The sequence below is a fragment of the Myotis nattereri genome, assembly GCF_964212035.1.
Source record: "Myotis nattereri genome assembly, chromosome: Y".
In the NCBI taxonomy this organism is placed as follows: Eukaryota; Metazoa; Chordata; class Mammalia; order Chiroptera; family Vespertilionidae; genus Myotis; species Myotis nattereri.
In genome coordinates, this window is record NC_138094.1 from 31,719,481 (window position 1) to 31,736,827 (window position 17,347).

At 40.7% G+C, this 17,347-nt stretch overlaps 1 protein-coding gene across 1 annotated transcript in view; it reads right to left on the reverse strand.

Moving 5' to 3' along the window:
- The window catches only part of LOC308512416 (centriole and centriolar satellite protein OFD1-like), a gene marked incomplete at both ends in the record, with an annotated part of 60,659 nt that overhangs the window by 11,054 nt on the left and 32,258 nt on the right, over positions 1-17,347 (reverse strand). Inside the window, 7 exon segments of the mRNA XM_081082175.1 lie at positions 6,394-6,507; positions 7,504-7,616; positions 9,084-9,208; positions 14,124-14,219; positions 14,747-14,764; positions 14,768-14,877; positions 16,303-16,492. Coding sequence (XP_080938301.1) covers positions 6,394-6,507; positions 7,504-7,616; positions 9,084-9,208; positions 14,124-14,219; positions 14,747-14,764; positions 14,768-14,877; positions 16,303-16,492 — 766 coding nt within the window.

The window sequence follows — 17,347 nt, forward strand, 5'->3', positions numbered from 1 at the left end:
CCTACTATCCAAAGTAATCCTTAGATTCAATGCAATCACTATTAAAATGCCAAGTGCATATTTCACAGATCTAGAAATATGCAAAAAATTTATATTTGCATATAAATTTGAATGTTCTGAACATTCAAATGAGATACAGAACACTGAAAAAGACCCCAAAATAGCCACAACATTCGTTTTTGTTTTTGTTTTTGTTTTTGTTTTTGTTTTTTGTTTTTCGGTATAGCAAAGGCGGAGATTTGTTAAAGAACAAGTACAGACTCCAAAGTAGGGAGGGGGAAAGAGTACCACAGAACAGACTCCCACATAGGGAGGGGGGTAGGGTCCCCTAGCCTCAACATTCTTGAGAAACAGGAACAAATGAGACTACATTGAACTAAAAAAACTTCTGCAAAGCAAAAAAAAATCAGCATCAAAATGAAAAGGGAATCCACTGTATTGGAGCACATATTTGCCAATAATACATATGGTAAGGGGTTAATTTCCAAAACACATAAAGTACTCCTATAATCCACCAAAAGAAAAACAACCCCATTAAATGTGGACAGAAAATCTAAATAGATACTTCTCCAAAGACAACATACAAATGGCAAGAGACATGAAGATAGGCTCAATGTCACTAATTATTAGAGAGATGCAAATTAAAATGACAATGAGGTGCCACTGCAAACCAGCCAGAATAGCAACCATTAATAAGTCATACAATAAGTGCTGGTGAGGTTGTGGATAAGAAGGAACCTTAGCACACTTCTGGCTAAGGAATACAAGATACAGCCACTAAGAAAAACAGTATTCCTAAAGTGACACCTCTCCACCACCACATTTACACAGTATTTTGTACCTGCCTTCTCACAACCACATGAATCTGTTTGTTCTACATCTATTGTTCCAGGCTTTATTTGTCTATTCCCTGTAGCTCAAAGCAAAAGTCCTCACCTGTCACAGGTTTAACTCAATGTCAATCCCACAGATGGCTATGCTTGCCTTTCTCCTCTGGCTCTGGAAGAGCCTAAACTTTTGTAGGCTACACTTTCCCCCCAGCAATGCTAAGAGACAAATTCATAGGTTCACCAAAGGATTTTGAAGGTTTTTGCTAACAGGACAGAAACAACACAGTCATTTCGGACTCATACTCCTGGTCATGAAATTCAAATACCAGAGGAGGCAGTTGATCATTTTCACAGGAAGAAATGCAATCTTCTTCTTGCTTGCAGACCTAAATGCCATCACTTTATCACATGGAATAGCAATCTCAAAATAGAAATGCTGTTTGGTTGCTGACTTTAAACAATAAAGAAGAAAAAAGGACTATATCTTTGCTGTGCATTGCATAACAACATTTCGTTCAACAGACCACATATATGACAGTGGTCCCATCTTCTCTCTATATAAAAGTCCAAGCAACGGTTAAGACTGGCCGGTAGCTATGATGTGCACTGACCACCAGAGGGCAGATGCTCAAGGCAGAATCTGCTCCCTGGTGGTCAGTGTGCTCCCATAGCCAAGCTCCCATGACCAGACAACTTCCCATGGTTGCTCCCGCGACCCCACCCCTGCCAGTAGGCCCCGATCAGGAGTGGACAAGATGGCCCTGTTCACCAGCCAGGCCAAGGGACCCCCCAAAATCATGCACCAGGCCTCTGGTAAGATTATAATGGAGCTGAAAAATCACTACTGTCTAAGTGGTGTGGCTATCACCACATGGTAATGTAATACAATGCATTACTCCCGTGTCTATGGAGATGCTAATGTAAACCAACCCACTGTGCTGCCAGTCATATAAAAGTACAGCACATACAACTACGTCTAGTACCTAATACTTAATAAATATAATAAAGGACCATGTCACTGGTTTATGTATTTACTACACTACCCTTTTAATCACTGTTTTATAGTGTTTTTTTTTTTTTTTTTCTAATGATAAAGAAAAGTGTGCTGTGAAACAGCATCCCATGTTATATGGGCAGCAACTTCATATACCTCATGTTTATTACATCTCTCGATGGCGTCATTTTCTCCTGTGCTTGATTTAATCTTGTTTTGTACAGTAACATGCTGTATGTGCTTGTACCGGAGGGGCAATAGGCTACCTGGATGTACAGGAGGCTGTACCACCTAGATTTACAAAAGTGCACTCTGATGTTCACACAACAATGAATTCCCGAAGGACACATTTCTTAGAATATATACCTGCTATTAAAAGGTGCATGACTGTACTTTGTAGCTACCTAATTAGTATTTCCACTGGACATCTCAAAGATATCAAGTTTTGGATTTTTTCACTTCCCTTTGTATCCAAACGAAGAGGGGAAATGATGATTATAAGAGAATTTTTCAATGATCAATGTAAACATTACTTAAGAATAATTTTAAAAGCCATTGTTATAATTTTCATTCTATCTCTGAGATAGAACACCTATGAACTCAGTTGGTTTCCTTTATTGTATTATTTTTATTTCCTACTCACCCAGGTCTCTGCGAAACAACCTATCACAGCCACTCTTGGGTGGCCACTGCCCCTACTCACTATCTATCCCATCAGAGGTCTTGGTGATGGCTAGCTGACTGCTGACTTTCCCACTAGAAGCTCCATGAAGAAAGGGCTTGGGTTGTCCCACTGCAGTATGCCCAGCACCCAGCACACAGGAGGTGTTTGTTTTTCTTTTTTCACAATTAAATCAATGAGGTGATATTGGGTGATAGAGTTTTCATATATGAAGTGAAGGTTCTCAATGAAGTCTCGCTGAATGAGTGCTTTACAGGATGGTGTACCCTGGAATCAGTGAGAACAATCCTTTCAAAGTCTTGTTTCCTTTGGCAATTCCTCATCTCCCTGAGTATGCTGACTTGAACCAAGAAACTACTTACAAGAGGTGTTGAACATGATAGTCCCATCCAAACACTGGAAAAACAAGAGGTGGTTTTACTTAAGAAATCTCCTTTCAAGCTTGAGGCTTAAACTCTTTAGTTCAAGGAGAAAAAGATCTGGCTGGAGTATGAGACAAAGCTCTAATCTCCCCCTAGAGCTTTCCTCCCTGATTCCACACAGGGGAGGGAAGTGTGTAAATTAGAGACAGTAAGAAGAAAGAGAAAGTGGGCCAGACAAGTTTGATGACGAGTTTTCCTCCAATGTCATCAGCTCTTCTGAAAACTGAAATATAAAGGTTCTTCTGTCCTTATTTTTTTTTTTAAAGACATGAAGGAAACAAAGAATTATTAACATACTACAATCACATTGAAGATGTATATGGGTATTAACCGCCATTTCAATTTTATACTATGATTTCCCAAAATGGAATGGTTTCTGAAGAACTGTCTTAAGCAAAAAGGTAACTGCTTTGTCAGACTATGGACAAATAAGAAAAATACAATCTTCCAAAACTCAATCAGGAAAAATCAGAAAACCTGAATAAGCCAGTAAGTACTGATGGAATTGAAGCAGTAATTAGATAACTTCCAGCAAACAGAAGTCCTGGTCCAGATGGCTTCATAGGGAAGTTTTATCAAACATTCAAAGAAAAACTAATACCTAATCTCCTCAACTATTCCAAATATCCAAGGGAAAGGAACACTTTCTATGAGGACAGCATTACCCTAATCCCAAATCCAGATAAAGCCACTACAAAGAAAGAGAATTATCCCCGATGAATACAGACCCTAAAATCTTCAACATAATTTTAGCAAATGAGATCCAGCAATACATTAAAAAGACCATACATCATGACCAAATGGCATTTATTCTAGGAATGCAAGGCTGGTACAATATCCACAAATCAATAAATGTGATATATCACATTAACAGACTGCAACACTCAAAAATCACATGATCATTTCAATCAATGCAGAAAAAGCATGACAAAATCCAACACCCTTTTTTGATAAAAACTTTCAGTAAAGTAGAAATAGATCATATCTCAACATATTAAAAAGCCATATATTACAAACCTACAGCCAATATCATACTCAAAGGCTAAAAACTAAAACCATTTTCCCTAAGAATAGGAAGACAGGGATGCAACATAACAGGATATAAAATTAACACCCAGTAAACTATGGCATTTTTATATACCAATATTGAACGCTCAGAAAGAGAAATAAAAGAACAATCCCAATTAGCACTGCAACAACAACAAAAAATTGAGACTTATGAATAAACTTAACCAAAGTGGTAAAATACCTATACTCAGAAAACCATAGCACATTGAAAAAAGAGGTAGAAGAAGATATAAACTAGAGGAAGAATATACCATGTTCATAGATTGGCAGAAATAAATACCATCAAAATGTCCATACTACCCAAAGCAATCTTTAGGTTCAATGCATACCTATTAAAATACCAATGGCATATTTCACAGACTTAGAAAAATACTCTAAAAATTATACCAATAAAGACCTCAAAAGCTGCAGCAAGCTTGAGAAAGAGAAAAGTTGGAGGAATAACAATACTAGATATCAAGTTATACTAGAAAGCCACTGTAATCAAAATAGCCTGGTACTGGTACAAGTATCGCATACAGAGCAATGGAACAGGACTAAGAACCCAGAAATTGACCCACACCACTATACTAAACTAGTATTTGACAAAGGAGGCAAGAGCATACAATGGAGCAGAGGCAGTCTCTTCAAGAAATGGTGTTGGGATAATTAGACAGATATATGCAAAAACATGAAATAAGACCAACTTATACCATACACAAAATAAACTCAAAATGGATAAAAGACTTAAATTTAAGTTGGGAAACCATAAAAATCCTAGAAGAAATCACGGGCACCAAAATCTCAGCCATCTTACACAGCAACATGTTTATGGATACAATGCCTAGGGCAAAGGAAACTAAGAAGGAAATAGACAAATGGGGCTACATCAAAATAAAAAGCAGCTGCACAGCAAAAGAAACCATCAAGAAAATAACAAGAGCCCTGACTGGTTTGGCTCAGTGGATAGAGCGTTGACATGTGGACTGAAGGGTCCTAGGTTCGATTCTGGTCAAGGGCATGTACCTTGGTTACAGGCACATCCCCAGTGGGGGGTGTGCAGGAGGCAGCTGATTGGTGTTTCTCTCTCATCGATGTTTCTAACTCTCTATCCCTCTCCCTTCCTCTCTGTAAAAAATCAATAAAAGTATTTTTTTAAAAAGAAAATAACAAGAGAGTCTACTGCATGGGAGAACATATTTGCCAATGATACATCCAATAAGGAGTCAGTTTCCAAAATATATAGAGAACTCATACAATTTAACAAAAACAAGGTAAACAGTCCAATTAAAAAATGGGCAAAGGACATAAATAGACACTTCTCCAAAGAGGACATACAGAAAGCCAAGAGACATATGAAAAAATTCTCAAAGTAACTAATCATCTGGGAAATGCAAATCAAAACAACAATAAGGTACCAGCTCACACCTGTCAGAGTGGCTATCATCAAGAAATCAAATGACAGCTGTTGGCGAGGATGTGGAGAAAAGTACACTGCTGGTGGGAATGCAGACTGGTGTAGCTACTGTGGAAAACAGTATAGTTTCCTCAAAAAATTCAAAATGGAACTCCCATTTGACCCAGTGATCCCACTTCTAGAAATATATTCTAAGAAACCCAATGCACTCATTAGAAAGAATAAATGCACCCCTATGTTCATAGCAGCACAATTTACAGTAGCTGAGATTTGGAATGAGCCTTAAGTGCTCATCAGCAGATGAGTAGATAAAAAAAACTATAGTACACTTACACAATGGAATACTGTGTGGCAGTAAAAAAGAAAGAACCCTTACCATTTGCAACAGCATGGATGGACCTGGAGAACATTATGCTAAGTGAAGTAAGCCAGTCAAAGAAAGATAAGTATCACATGATCTCCCTCATGTGTAGAATCTAATGAACAAAATAAACTGATGAACAAAAATAGACCCAGAGACATAAAAGCATGGAACAGACTGTGAAACCTCAGAGGGAAGTCAGGGGAGGGGAGGTGGGTAGGAAGAGCTCAATCATTGAACTTGTATGCATATATGCATAATGAGTGAACACAAATAATGGGATGGTGAGGGCCTGTGTGTGTGGGGTGGGGGTGGGGGGGCGGGCGTGTGCCAGGAGCAGGCTGGAAGAGGTCAATGGGGGAAAGAAGGGGACTTCTGTAATAGTTTCAACAATAAAGATTTTTTTTTTAAAAAGCCACTGTTGGGGAAGATTAATGAGAAGCAACTCCTTTAATTTTCTCCTCTTTACATGTTCAAATTTATTTCAGAAATGTATTAACAATGGCAATACTCAACTCTAAGACTTTGAATAATTTATGCTTATAAAGGTCCTCCCTCAATAAATGAAATAACTCACTAGGAACAGGCTGGCATTTAGTAGCTATCATACTATCTGTAGTTACAACCAAGGAAAACTTACTTGGGTAATGAGAGGAGATAGGTCTGGCAGGAGGAGCACCCAAGGCAGTTCCCAAGAGAGGCATGTCACCAGCAGGATGGAGGCCATTCACTTCAAACTGTATCGGCATGTCTGCTGCATCTATAATAGGTACAAATGAGTGTCCCAGGAGTCCTTAACAACAGCAAAAGAAGGCAGGGCAGTATGGGGGTAACTTTGGCTGCGCTCAAGTCTCAGCCAAAGCAACCAAGCCAGATCTTTTCCTACAGAATTAATCCTAAGACTTTCAGCATACCACTTGACAATCTATTTGCTTCTCAAAGTGTTATTACACTTAAAAGAATTAGATTTGTTTCCAAAACTAGATTTATAACCCAACAGGAAAGTGACAGAATTCACCTGACTTGCTGATAATTATATGAACTCCATTTAGATAGTAAAGCCTTAACAAAATTGTTAAAAAGTTAGTTGCAAAGAATTTACCAATTTTACTAAGCTCTTTCATTTAACTGTTCAAAGTAGAGTACTTTCAGATTTGACAATGAAGCTCACAATGCAAAACTACAGATTATATACAAATATAAAGATTTCCTAGGCTAGAGAGAACCTTAGAGCTGACTGACTTCTATATCCTAATTTTATACTTAAGCAGTATGCTCCCAGAGAACAATCTAAGGCAGAGCCAGAGCCAGGCCTCCAGTTTTCAGATAAGGAAGCTAATATACTTCCACCTCCATTCATTCACTAAGAATGAGGTTTCTACATCTGATGCAGTCATCAGAATCTGTATAACTTAAATAACTTAGCATCTTCATATTCCATAAAAAGAAAAAAAAATTAAGAATCAGGTATTTTAATCTGAGGCAATCCCAAACTTGGTAAATTAAGTTAAGGGTTCACTTGTGAGCTTAGCTCCAACTTTGAAATTATTGGTTATCTTGAAAATTAAAAAAAAGTAACACTCAAATAGACCCATCAAAATCTGTGATATAAAAAAGGTAATACATCTGTATCCATGTTTTTATCACAAAATACAAATGTTGTAATTTTTAAGGCCTTTGATTTAACAATGGATATATTTCACCAAGAGTTAGCTTTCTACATTTTCAACTGTTAAAAACTGGTACTTACATTTAAACTTACGTTCAAAAGATGATCCAAATTCCTCATTATCCTCAAAAGATAGTTCATCCACATTTGAAAATTTATGTCTGTCTTGAACTTCAGTTTGTCTTTGATAAAGACTGGGTTGAAAGAATAAAATTCATGAGTGTGAAGTTGTAATAAGGTAAAACCAAGAGCACAGGGCTATGAAAAGCCTTTGTGACTCTGGAAAAGGCTCTAGGGCGGTGGTTCTCAACCTTCCTAATGCCGCGACCCTTTAATACAGTTCCTCATGTTGTGGTGACCCCCAACCATAAAATTATTTTCGTTGCTACTTCATAACTGTAATTTTGCTACTGTTGAGAATCGTCATGTAAATATCTGATATGCAGGATGTATTTTCATTGTTACAAATTGAACATAATTAAAGCATAGTGATTAATCACAAAAACAATATGTAATTATATATATGTTTTCCGATGGTCTTAGGCGACCCCTGTGAAAGGGTCATTTGACCCCCAAGGGGTCTCGACCCACAGGTTGAGAACCGCTGCTCTAGAGAATGAACTGTGCTCTGTGAAAATGAAAGCTGTCCTGCACTGGGCACGCTCCATGCAACTGGCATCATTCCAAGTAATCAAGACATTAGCTTGGGCACTCTGCAGAACCACCTTACACTGTGAGGCAGGTATTAATTATATTGCTGACAAGAAATAATGTGGCACTCTCAATGCTTTTATATTTTCAAGAACCACAAAACGTTTTTGAAAAGAACGAATTCTGCACAGCATCAGTATGAGTCAGCTGAAGATGCAAAACTACAAGCCCCATGTGCATCCAAGTGCCCTAACTCCCACATGGGTGTGCTGTTTCTCCTCTTGGCTTTATCATGAGAAAGCAATATAAATAAATGCACATTACACGCATTAGGACCATGATGGACACATGTGGCAGTTTTCAACTCTGTACACTGGGAGTGAATCAAAATATGCAGACAGATGTCCAGCCTGGAGCCCAGAACTAAGGAGTCAGAGTGCCGTCCATATGGATCAAGCACAGACAGGAGTCTCCTATGCGCCTCAATCCCAGCCTGGGTGACCCGCCACCCAACTTCTACATACGCCATTCTACTTCAGCAATCAGACCCTACAACCCACTACCAATTCAGTATTTATCTCAATAGACAAATTAGACTTTTGTTTGGACTAAATGCCCAAATATTTTTTAACTGACTTATTTTTTTTGAAGGACTTTAAAATTAAAATGTGTGAAACTACTTCAAGTTTAAAAATAAACTGAATTTGCTTTTGTAGATTTTGTATGTTGCTTTTTTATTTCTATAAACCAAGTCTATTCATAGAACTATGAAAATGCTTACTGCTACCATAGTGCACTGTGTACACATCAGGTTTAGCAAACAAGGAAAAATTAATTATTTGCTAAAAGGAATTTTCCCCAAATAATTCAGAAGATTCTTGAAGATTACACATCATCTTACAATCTGATTCTACACTCCACATGGTCTTGAGCGTCACTTTAAAACAACGCAAAGTCAGGGCCATTCAGCTAACCAGACTTGGCTGGGCCAATCAGAATGTGGAACTTACTTGGCTTTCTGCTCCAGAAGGCTTGAGAGTGAATGGATGGAAAGGCTGTGCCTAGATTCAGTTGCTGAAGGCGGGAGCATTCTTTCAGGACAAGGACTGGGAAAAGCAAAGGACTGGGATTGGTCCAGACCTAAAGGGCAAAAGGTATCAGGACAAGAGTATTACAAATTACACAGTGAAAACAGCAACATGGTTCCTAAGGAGTTTAATTTGAAAAGAAATTCTATTATCCTTGCAAATAGTTGAGTATGACGTATAACTGACCCACATTATTAAGGATTCAGCATTAATAATAAAACTAATCAGCAGTAAGGGAAAAGCCATTGATTACCATTCTCTGAACACGTCTGCATGTCAAGCAAAATGCTGAACTTGCTCTAACCCGTTGCCTCCCACAATGTTATGTCACAGGGGAGAAGTCTCTGGTAAGCAGGCAACCATAGGTGCAGTGAGGATGAAGCTACTCAGGCTAAAGATTTCCCAGGTACAGCAAGCATAGACTTCTCCTCCTTCTTGCTCTCTACAGCTCACTCACTCGTACTCAGATAAAAGGACCATGAAAGTCCTGAAACCCTTTCTGCAGAAGCTTACCTACATGAGTGGAGGCAGACTCTTAGATGCTAGTGGGCTTCTAGCAACAGAATACCGAAGAAAGCTTTTTCTAAGCAATCAATCTCTTGCTCTAGCTCTTTCATTCTTGCCTTGGTGTGATTACAAACTAAAGATCAGAAATGTGGGAGCAAACAACTGTGCTTGTATTTGGATGATTTATGATCCTTGGTGTAACTGTCTCTCCCATCAGCTTTTCCTGTTTGAGATGATTTTTTTTTTCAAGAAATCCCTGCTTGTTTCACCAGTAGGAGACACCATAAATCTGCTGGCAGAATGATGAAACAGAGATGGCTTTGGCTGGGGGCTAAATGAAAATAATGTGACCAATGAGCAGGAAAAAAAATTCAAATATGCTTGATATTTTTTTTAAATGAAGAGAGAGGTATTAATAAGAACAAATATGCACACTAAACAATTTCTGAAGCCAATTCTTATTTATTAGCATTTTTTTGAGAGCTTTATGTACCAGTTATAACTTCACAGACCTTGTTTTTAGGCCTTTTTTTTAGTCCTGATTTAAAGATGTATTTTCCATTGAAGAGTGAAAGGGAAGAGTAGAGGAATAGGGAGAGAGAAGAGAAACACTGATGTGAGAGACACCTCAACTTGGCCTCCCACATGCACCCCCAACCAAAGATGGTGAGAAAACCCACAACTGAGGTATATGTGGTTGACAGAAATGGAACCCACCATCTTTTGGTCTGCAAGCCATCGCTCTAACCACTGAACAAAATTAGCCAGAGCTAGGCCTTCCTTCTTAATGCATGATATTATTTCACAACCCACGATCCACAATCATATTCATAAATTTGGTAACAAAGCCTAAGCAGACCTGAATTCACTGTTGATAAACTTTACCTGAACTGATGCAAATCCATTCATTACCTTTATTTATTCTACCCAGCATGGATAGTCACATATTTGACTGCAAACATGGTTCACTAAAGGATGCTGCCCCAGAACTCCCAGGGCTGTGGCAAAACCACTATAGGGCCCAATCTATCTATGCTAATATAAGTTTATGTGGTTGTTAAGCCCTCACGCCGCAATGCCCTCATGCCCATCACATCCATCATCAGGAGGCTGCGTGCACAGGTGGGCGCAGACTTGATGCTGTGTGCACGGAGGTGGGGCCTGGCAGCTAGCTCCACATGGCGTGGCCTGGGGTGCCGCAGTCTTTTTGCATCAAGGGTTCAGGAATTTGGAGAAGGGGCTGACACATAAATGGATACACTGGACAAGAAGTATAAATTTGGAAGGGATGGGGGAAAGCCAGGCGGAAACCAGCTCTCTAGTGGAGTGGCTTGCCGAATTTCTGGACCCATGGCTTTTTATTTACACATTTTGCCCTTTAGCAAAATAAACACACATATCAAAGGTCAGGTTTGATAAACAGGAAAAAATTATCAGGTTAGAGGAACTGCTTTTGGCCTTTCCTCTAGCAGCAGGTAATAATTTGCAGATTTTCAGCCCTGCTGAATATCGAAGCCCATCAGCCTTCTGGTGAACTTCTCGCATTTATTATGACCTGCTGGTCTTAGCTTCTAGCACTGGGGGTCCCGAGGCTTTACATGCCTGCAGGCAGGGACCCTACTCCAGCCTACCTCTTTGGGGCAATTCATCCAGGAGCCTACATCTTTGGGGTGATCTATCGTGGGGCTCCAGAACTGAGAGGGCACAGGCCAGGCTGGGGGGCCCCTTCCGCCTGACTGCAGGAATTTTGTGCACCAGGCCTCTAGTCGATAATAAAAGCATAATGTGCTAATTAGACCGGACAGCCGAATGACCTTCCAGACATCCTTCTGGACAACCTTCCAGACAAAGCCACAGCTGCGAGGTCTGAGGCGAGCCACCGAAGGTGAGTGCACAAATTTCATGCATCAGGCCTCTAGTTTTCAGATAAGGGTATGAGGACCTGCAGCCACAACAAGACTAACAACTCTGCTCCTCCCACATTACACCTGGGGAGCTAAGGCTAGGTCATACAGGTAGGGAGGTGTACAGATGCTGGGACTCCCTAAGCAAAACCTGAACATGCATAGCCAGTCTTGTGGCCGCTACTCTCCAGCAATGCCTCCAGGGCAATGCATGTGTTTGAAAAGGTTCCATCCTCACACTATTCATCTTTCGAGATCACTGTGATTTCAGCTGTGGGCAGTTTAGCAAATAGGCGTGAGAGAAAATAAGGAACAGGGAAGGAGTCAAGAGATAAAAATGAAACTAGCGTGGAAGATGGGAAAAGGAACTGAGGAGGAGTGAGTACAAATAGGAACTGAGGAAGGCTCCAGGCCAGGAAATGTGGAAACCAGTTCAACTGCTAACACACAGAAACTTTCTTTTTGAGCTTTGTATCTCAGCTTCAGTACACCTGTTATGAAGAAGAGGCAGGCAGTATGCATCCTCAGGGCAAACATGCAGTAACATGATAGCAGTAATCCTTCTGAGTATCTGATGTGTTGCAGGCACTCAACTGAGAGCCATCTCATTTTGCCTTCTTCACCATGACAAAGTAGATATTCATATCCCCATTGCAAATGAGGAAACTGAGGTCCAACTGTAGCTGGAGAAATCACTGGGTCAAATTTTTCCGACTTTAGTGGTAGTGGGTGGCTCTTGCAGTATCTTTAGAAAAAGACATTTCTAAGACTCCCATGGGAGAATGAATGTATTTTATTGGTGTGTAATTATATTTTCTGGTCTGCAGGGTTCAATGTCCCTTAGCCTAGTCCTGAAAAGAGTGCAGACGGGGCTCCAGCAGAATCAAAGAGTAGGGCCAGTATCCAGAGTGTCCATTCCATGGTGGAGCAGGGCATGATTTAGTGTCAGGCTACATTTAGTACATCAGTACACTGTGTGAAGTCTACATGGCTGTGGGTCACAGGGTGAGTAGAGGGAGGTAAGAACACCATAAGCTGGGAATCTGAGGTGAGCAGCGAGAGAGAGGGGCTTCTTTGTTCAGGAGCTTAAAAATTAAATATTCCTGTACTTGCGGTGGCATGCCTATTTCTGGCTACTGACTTATTCCCTGGTGTGACTGACTAACAGATAAGCAACATCCCACGTCATGCAGACCTCACTGGGCATGGGTCCATTGTCTAGTGCCTTCCCACAGTGATCTTTAGGTAATAAACTTGGAGACTATTAACTGCAATTCCCTGGCAAAGCTGTATAAATGGCATGTCTCTATTACCTAATCTTCCTTTTACTCCTTCCCTGTTAATAACCAGGTTATTATAATGGTTATCACAAAGAAGTTAAATGTGTCCAACCAAGGTTAATCAGTAACTTCAAAACTGAGGTGCAAAAACATAAACATTGTATATAATCAATGTGATATATACTAACCTCTATCTAAAGCAACTGCAAGACAGGTCCACCAGTCACTCTGACATGTACTGATACCAGGGGGCAGACACTCAACGCAGGAGCTGCCCCCTGGTGGTGAGTGCGCTCCCACAGGGGGAGTGCTGCTCTGCTGACTGACCTGTTCCTGGAGGCCCACCAGCCAGCAGCAGTAGCCACTCACTCCCTCAGTAGTCCTGCAGGTCCAATCTCTAGAGAACAGGCCAGGCACCAACAGACCAGTACCACTAGCACAGGGCCACTAGCCTCCTGAAAGTTGGCCTCAGGCACCGCAGCTGCTTCCCCTCCCTAGATACTCTGCAAGGAAGAAATCTTGACAATCCCTGCGAACATCAGGGACAGATCTGGATCCTGGGCAGGCAAGGGCATCCCACCACCTGCCCAAAGGGCAGATTGCGTTCTCCCCCCACCGACCCCTCCATCCCATACCCTTTGGGACAGGCGCCAGATGCAGGCAAGCGCCACTGCAGCAGACGAGCTTCTCCTGATCAGGACTGACTGGGCGTGAGCCTGTGGCAGGTGCAGCAGGATCAGGATGAGCGAGAGTGGTAGGCAGTAGCAGCAGGTGGCGCTGGACTGCCAGTTTCAGCACAATCCCCACAGGCCACACTGAGGGACCCCACCCATGTACAAATTCATGCACCAGGCCTCTAGTGTGACATAAGTCACCCTGCTTCTCACATATTTTACTCATCTCTCAAGGAACACGTAAAAACCCTGAAGGGTCAGATTGATCTTATTATCAAGGTAACAAATATAAAAGAAAAACCAAGGTCCATGAATTTGGGAACCTCTGTGCCATTACACCTTTCTTATTTGGGGTACAAGGCTCTTCCAAGCCAAAGGAACCTATAAAAGCAAGTCACGTTAGCTGATGACTGACTGGTTGGTATTCCTGAAATGGACAGAGTTTTTACTTCTAAGATGACATATTTCTATGGCTTTTCCCCTACTATGAGAATTACTGAAACTTCAGTAGTGATCATTACATTTCCATATATACTGGAAGTTTGACACATACACATTTGTAAGTTAAAAATCTCTCTAACCTGTCTCAATCTGCTTCAGTTGCAATTTTAAATCAGCCACCTGCATAGTTAACCTCCTTACAGAAGCATCATAATTTAATATCCAGGCCTTCAGCTTTGCAGAATGCTCAGTCTGAAAAGATTTAAAGAAGGGAAGAAATCAATGTAGAAGACATCCCAGTTCACTTCAAAAGGAACAAGTCTTTTATAGGGCTTATTCTCTTTTCCATTTTGCCCATTCTGAGCAGCTTCATGCCTGTGGTCCACAGGTCCCTAGAAAACAATAGAGCACACAAACAAGTTTGCCACCTCCATTTGCACTCATCTCTAAGAACAGTTCTATAAGGTATGAGGCAGACACCAGAGTGTCAACAATTCTAAGTCACAGGGCAAGAATCAAGAGACATTACTAGAGGGCACAACCGAGACTGGGACAATTTCTGTTTATGAGTGCGCTTTCCTTGGGATTTTATTACTGTTATAAATATAGTTATATCATCACCCAGGAATTTCTCAGGTGAGAAGGTTACCTTAGAATAGTGGGGGGATAATTTTTGATGTTAAAACCAATCTGATTTACACTGGTGTGACACACACCAAGCTTACATGTGTACACAGTGGATCAGACTAACACCCGACCAAATAAAGATCAGTACTCACTTCACTTTGCAGCTGTCTCTACAGAGCCTCCTTGTGAGTTTCAAACTTCTTATGCCCTAACACGAAAGCAGCTCCTGCTTCCTTCAACTGTTTCTGCAAATTTACCAGTTCAGGAGGTGGTTGAGCTATAACTAAGAAGGTAAAAAAGCCTAGTGATTATCAACAGTAAGTTTTCCCATTTCACTTAGCAAAAGCAGCTAAAGATATTTTAAATTGTTCTTTCTTTTCTTTGTACACATGTAGTTAATACCATATTAATTCTATGGAATGGACTAAGAGCACAAATTTCAGAAGAGTTTAATGCATGCAGAGGCAAAGTTCACTACTCTTTTCTAATGCAAATGAAAGAAATTCTTTCAAATCCTTTAACTAACCTGAAAGCCCACCTCTTTCCTCTATCACACACAGGAGGCATAAAAGGAGTTCTCCATCAAAACCTGTTAAGTACCCCTAGGTCTAATCTGATCTGTGCACCAGTCAGCAACACTCAGGGTTCAAGCAGACATCAGATGGAGTTCCACCATTTCAGTCACTGAAGAACCACTAAAGGGTGATTCATGTTGGTTAGCCACTAAGGGTGGTATAGTTCTCTGGGCTAGTAATGGGGCCATGCTGTTAACTCCGTGGGCCCAAAGTAGGAGTGGGGAAACTTTCTTCTGCCAAGGGCCATTGGGATATTTATTTTTAGTTAGTTATTTATTTTTAAATATATTTTATTGATTTTTTACAGAGGGGAAGGGAGAGAGATAGAGAGCCAGAAACATCGATGAGAGAGAAACATCGATCAGCTGCCTCCTGCACATCCCCCATTGGGGATGTGCCCGCAACCCAGGCACATGCCCTTGACCGGAATCGAACCTGGGACCCTTCAGTCTGCAGGCCGACGCTCCATCCACTGAGCCAAACCGGTTTTGACATGGATATTTATAACATCATTTGCAGGTCATACAAAATTATCAACTTAATTAGCCTCCTATATTTGGTCAAACATTTAATTAACTCACCCCTAATGCCTTGGCAGGGCCAGATCAAAAGATTTTATGGGTCTTCTATAGCCTGTGGGCAGGACAGTCTCCGCACTTGGCCTAAACCATCAGGGAGGGAAGAATTCCCAGAATTGGGAGAGAAAGATCTGGCACAGGCACAGAGCAATGGTGAGAGGTCATCCTGTAAGCACTGGATCTTGCCTTGCTGAGAGGCACAGGGCCAGCCCACAGCCAATATATACAGTGGGGGTGAGGATGCAATGGTGGAGAGGGAATAATAACCTCAACCTCACTCTCATTCCTCCTTCTCAATGGCCAAATCTGAGCAGCAGAAAGTGAGGGGAGATTTGTACAACCCAGAAGGCAGATTTGTAGTTTAAAGATACTTCTTAGTGACACTAATAATATACTATAGTAATAGCAAGCAAAAAAGGAAGTAACTTCAAATTGAGAATCTTAATTTTACAAAAATTTTCCTGATTGAAGCCTTCCTTACAGATACAAAGCATAGTGTCATAATATTAAGCTAATATGAATTACAAAGACATGCAAATCAGGAAAAAGACATACGGTTAAAAAGATGCAAGTTTTCATTTCTGCTCTCTTCCAGTTGTTGTTTAAGTAATTTATTTTGAGCCTGAAGCTCTAATTTCTCTTCTTTTAGAAGCGAATAGCCACTCATCTCTTTCATCTCTTCATTCAGCAGGTGGTTTTGCTTGGTTATTGCCAAGAACTGGGCCTTGAGAGATTCGAGTTCAAGCTGGAATTGAAAAAAAACTTGCATTTGAACAGTTACTGCAGTACTTCTTATGCAAAAACTGGCAGGCTGCTATAAACTGGGTGTCATAGTAAGTAAGGTCACTGGACAGAGGACTCATTCTCTGCAGTAAGAAGAACCTGATTCCAACATGGAAGCTCATCTTTGCCCTAGAAGGGGCGGGGGAAGTTCATCCAACCTTATACTTATGCAGAACCCTGGCCTACAAAGCAAGTGCTTCAGATTAAGTTTGTTGCCCATTTTCCAGATACAACTAAGGTCCCAATAGCAATCACAGACTGCAGCAATGTTTATAAAAATGAAAAGCTGAGCTATCACAAACATGCTGTGGTGCTTTCCTTTTTTTATACATTTCATGTTTACATACAAAAGTCTACAATGTTCTCAAATAAATAGATCATTACAGCTGCAAAAATACATTTTATGTGCAGGATATATCCAGGTACATCAAGTTCCAGCTCTGTCCTTCAGAGAGCACACGTGATGAACAGCAAGAAAATAAATGGCATGTGAAAAGCACATCTCATTCTGTTTTATCCTGTAAGATCCCAATGTAATGACAGGAATGTTCACCTTCTGCTGATGGGAAGGAAGGAGAGGCTAAGGCAGAAACTAAAAGCACTGGCCACCTGCTATGGGCTAGGCACATAGGTCAGCTCACCACGGAACCTCAACCACCCCAATGATTAAGGAACTTGTTCGAGGCAACAAGCAGGAAGGACTAAAAGGAAGAACTACTAAATTAACTTAAGTTGGGCCTTCTCAGTCATAAAATAAACAGTCTAAACACATCAAGCTAAATAATGTATGGCTGAAGCTAAAATTTCATCTACTGCC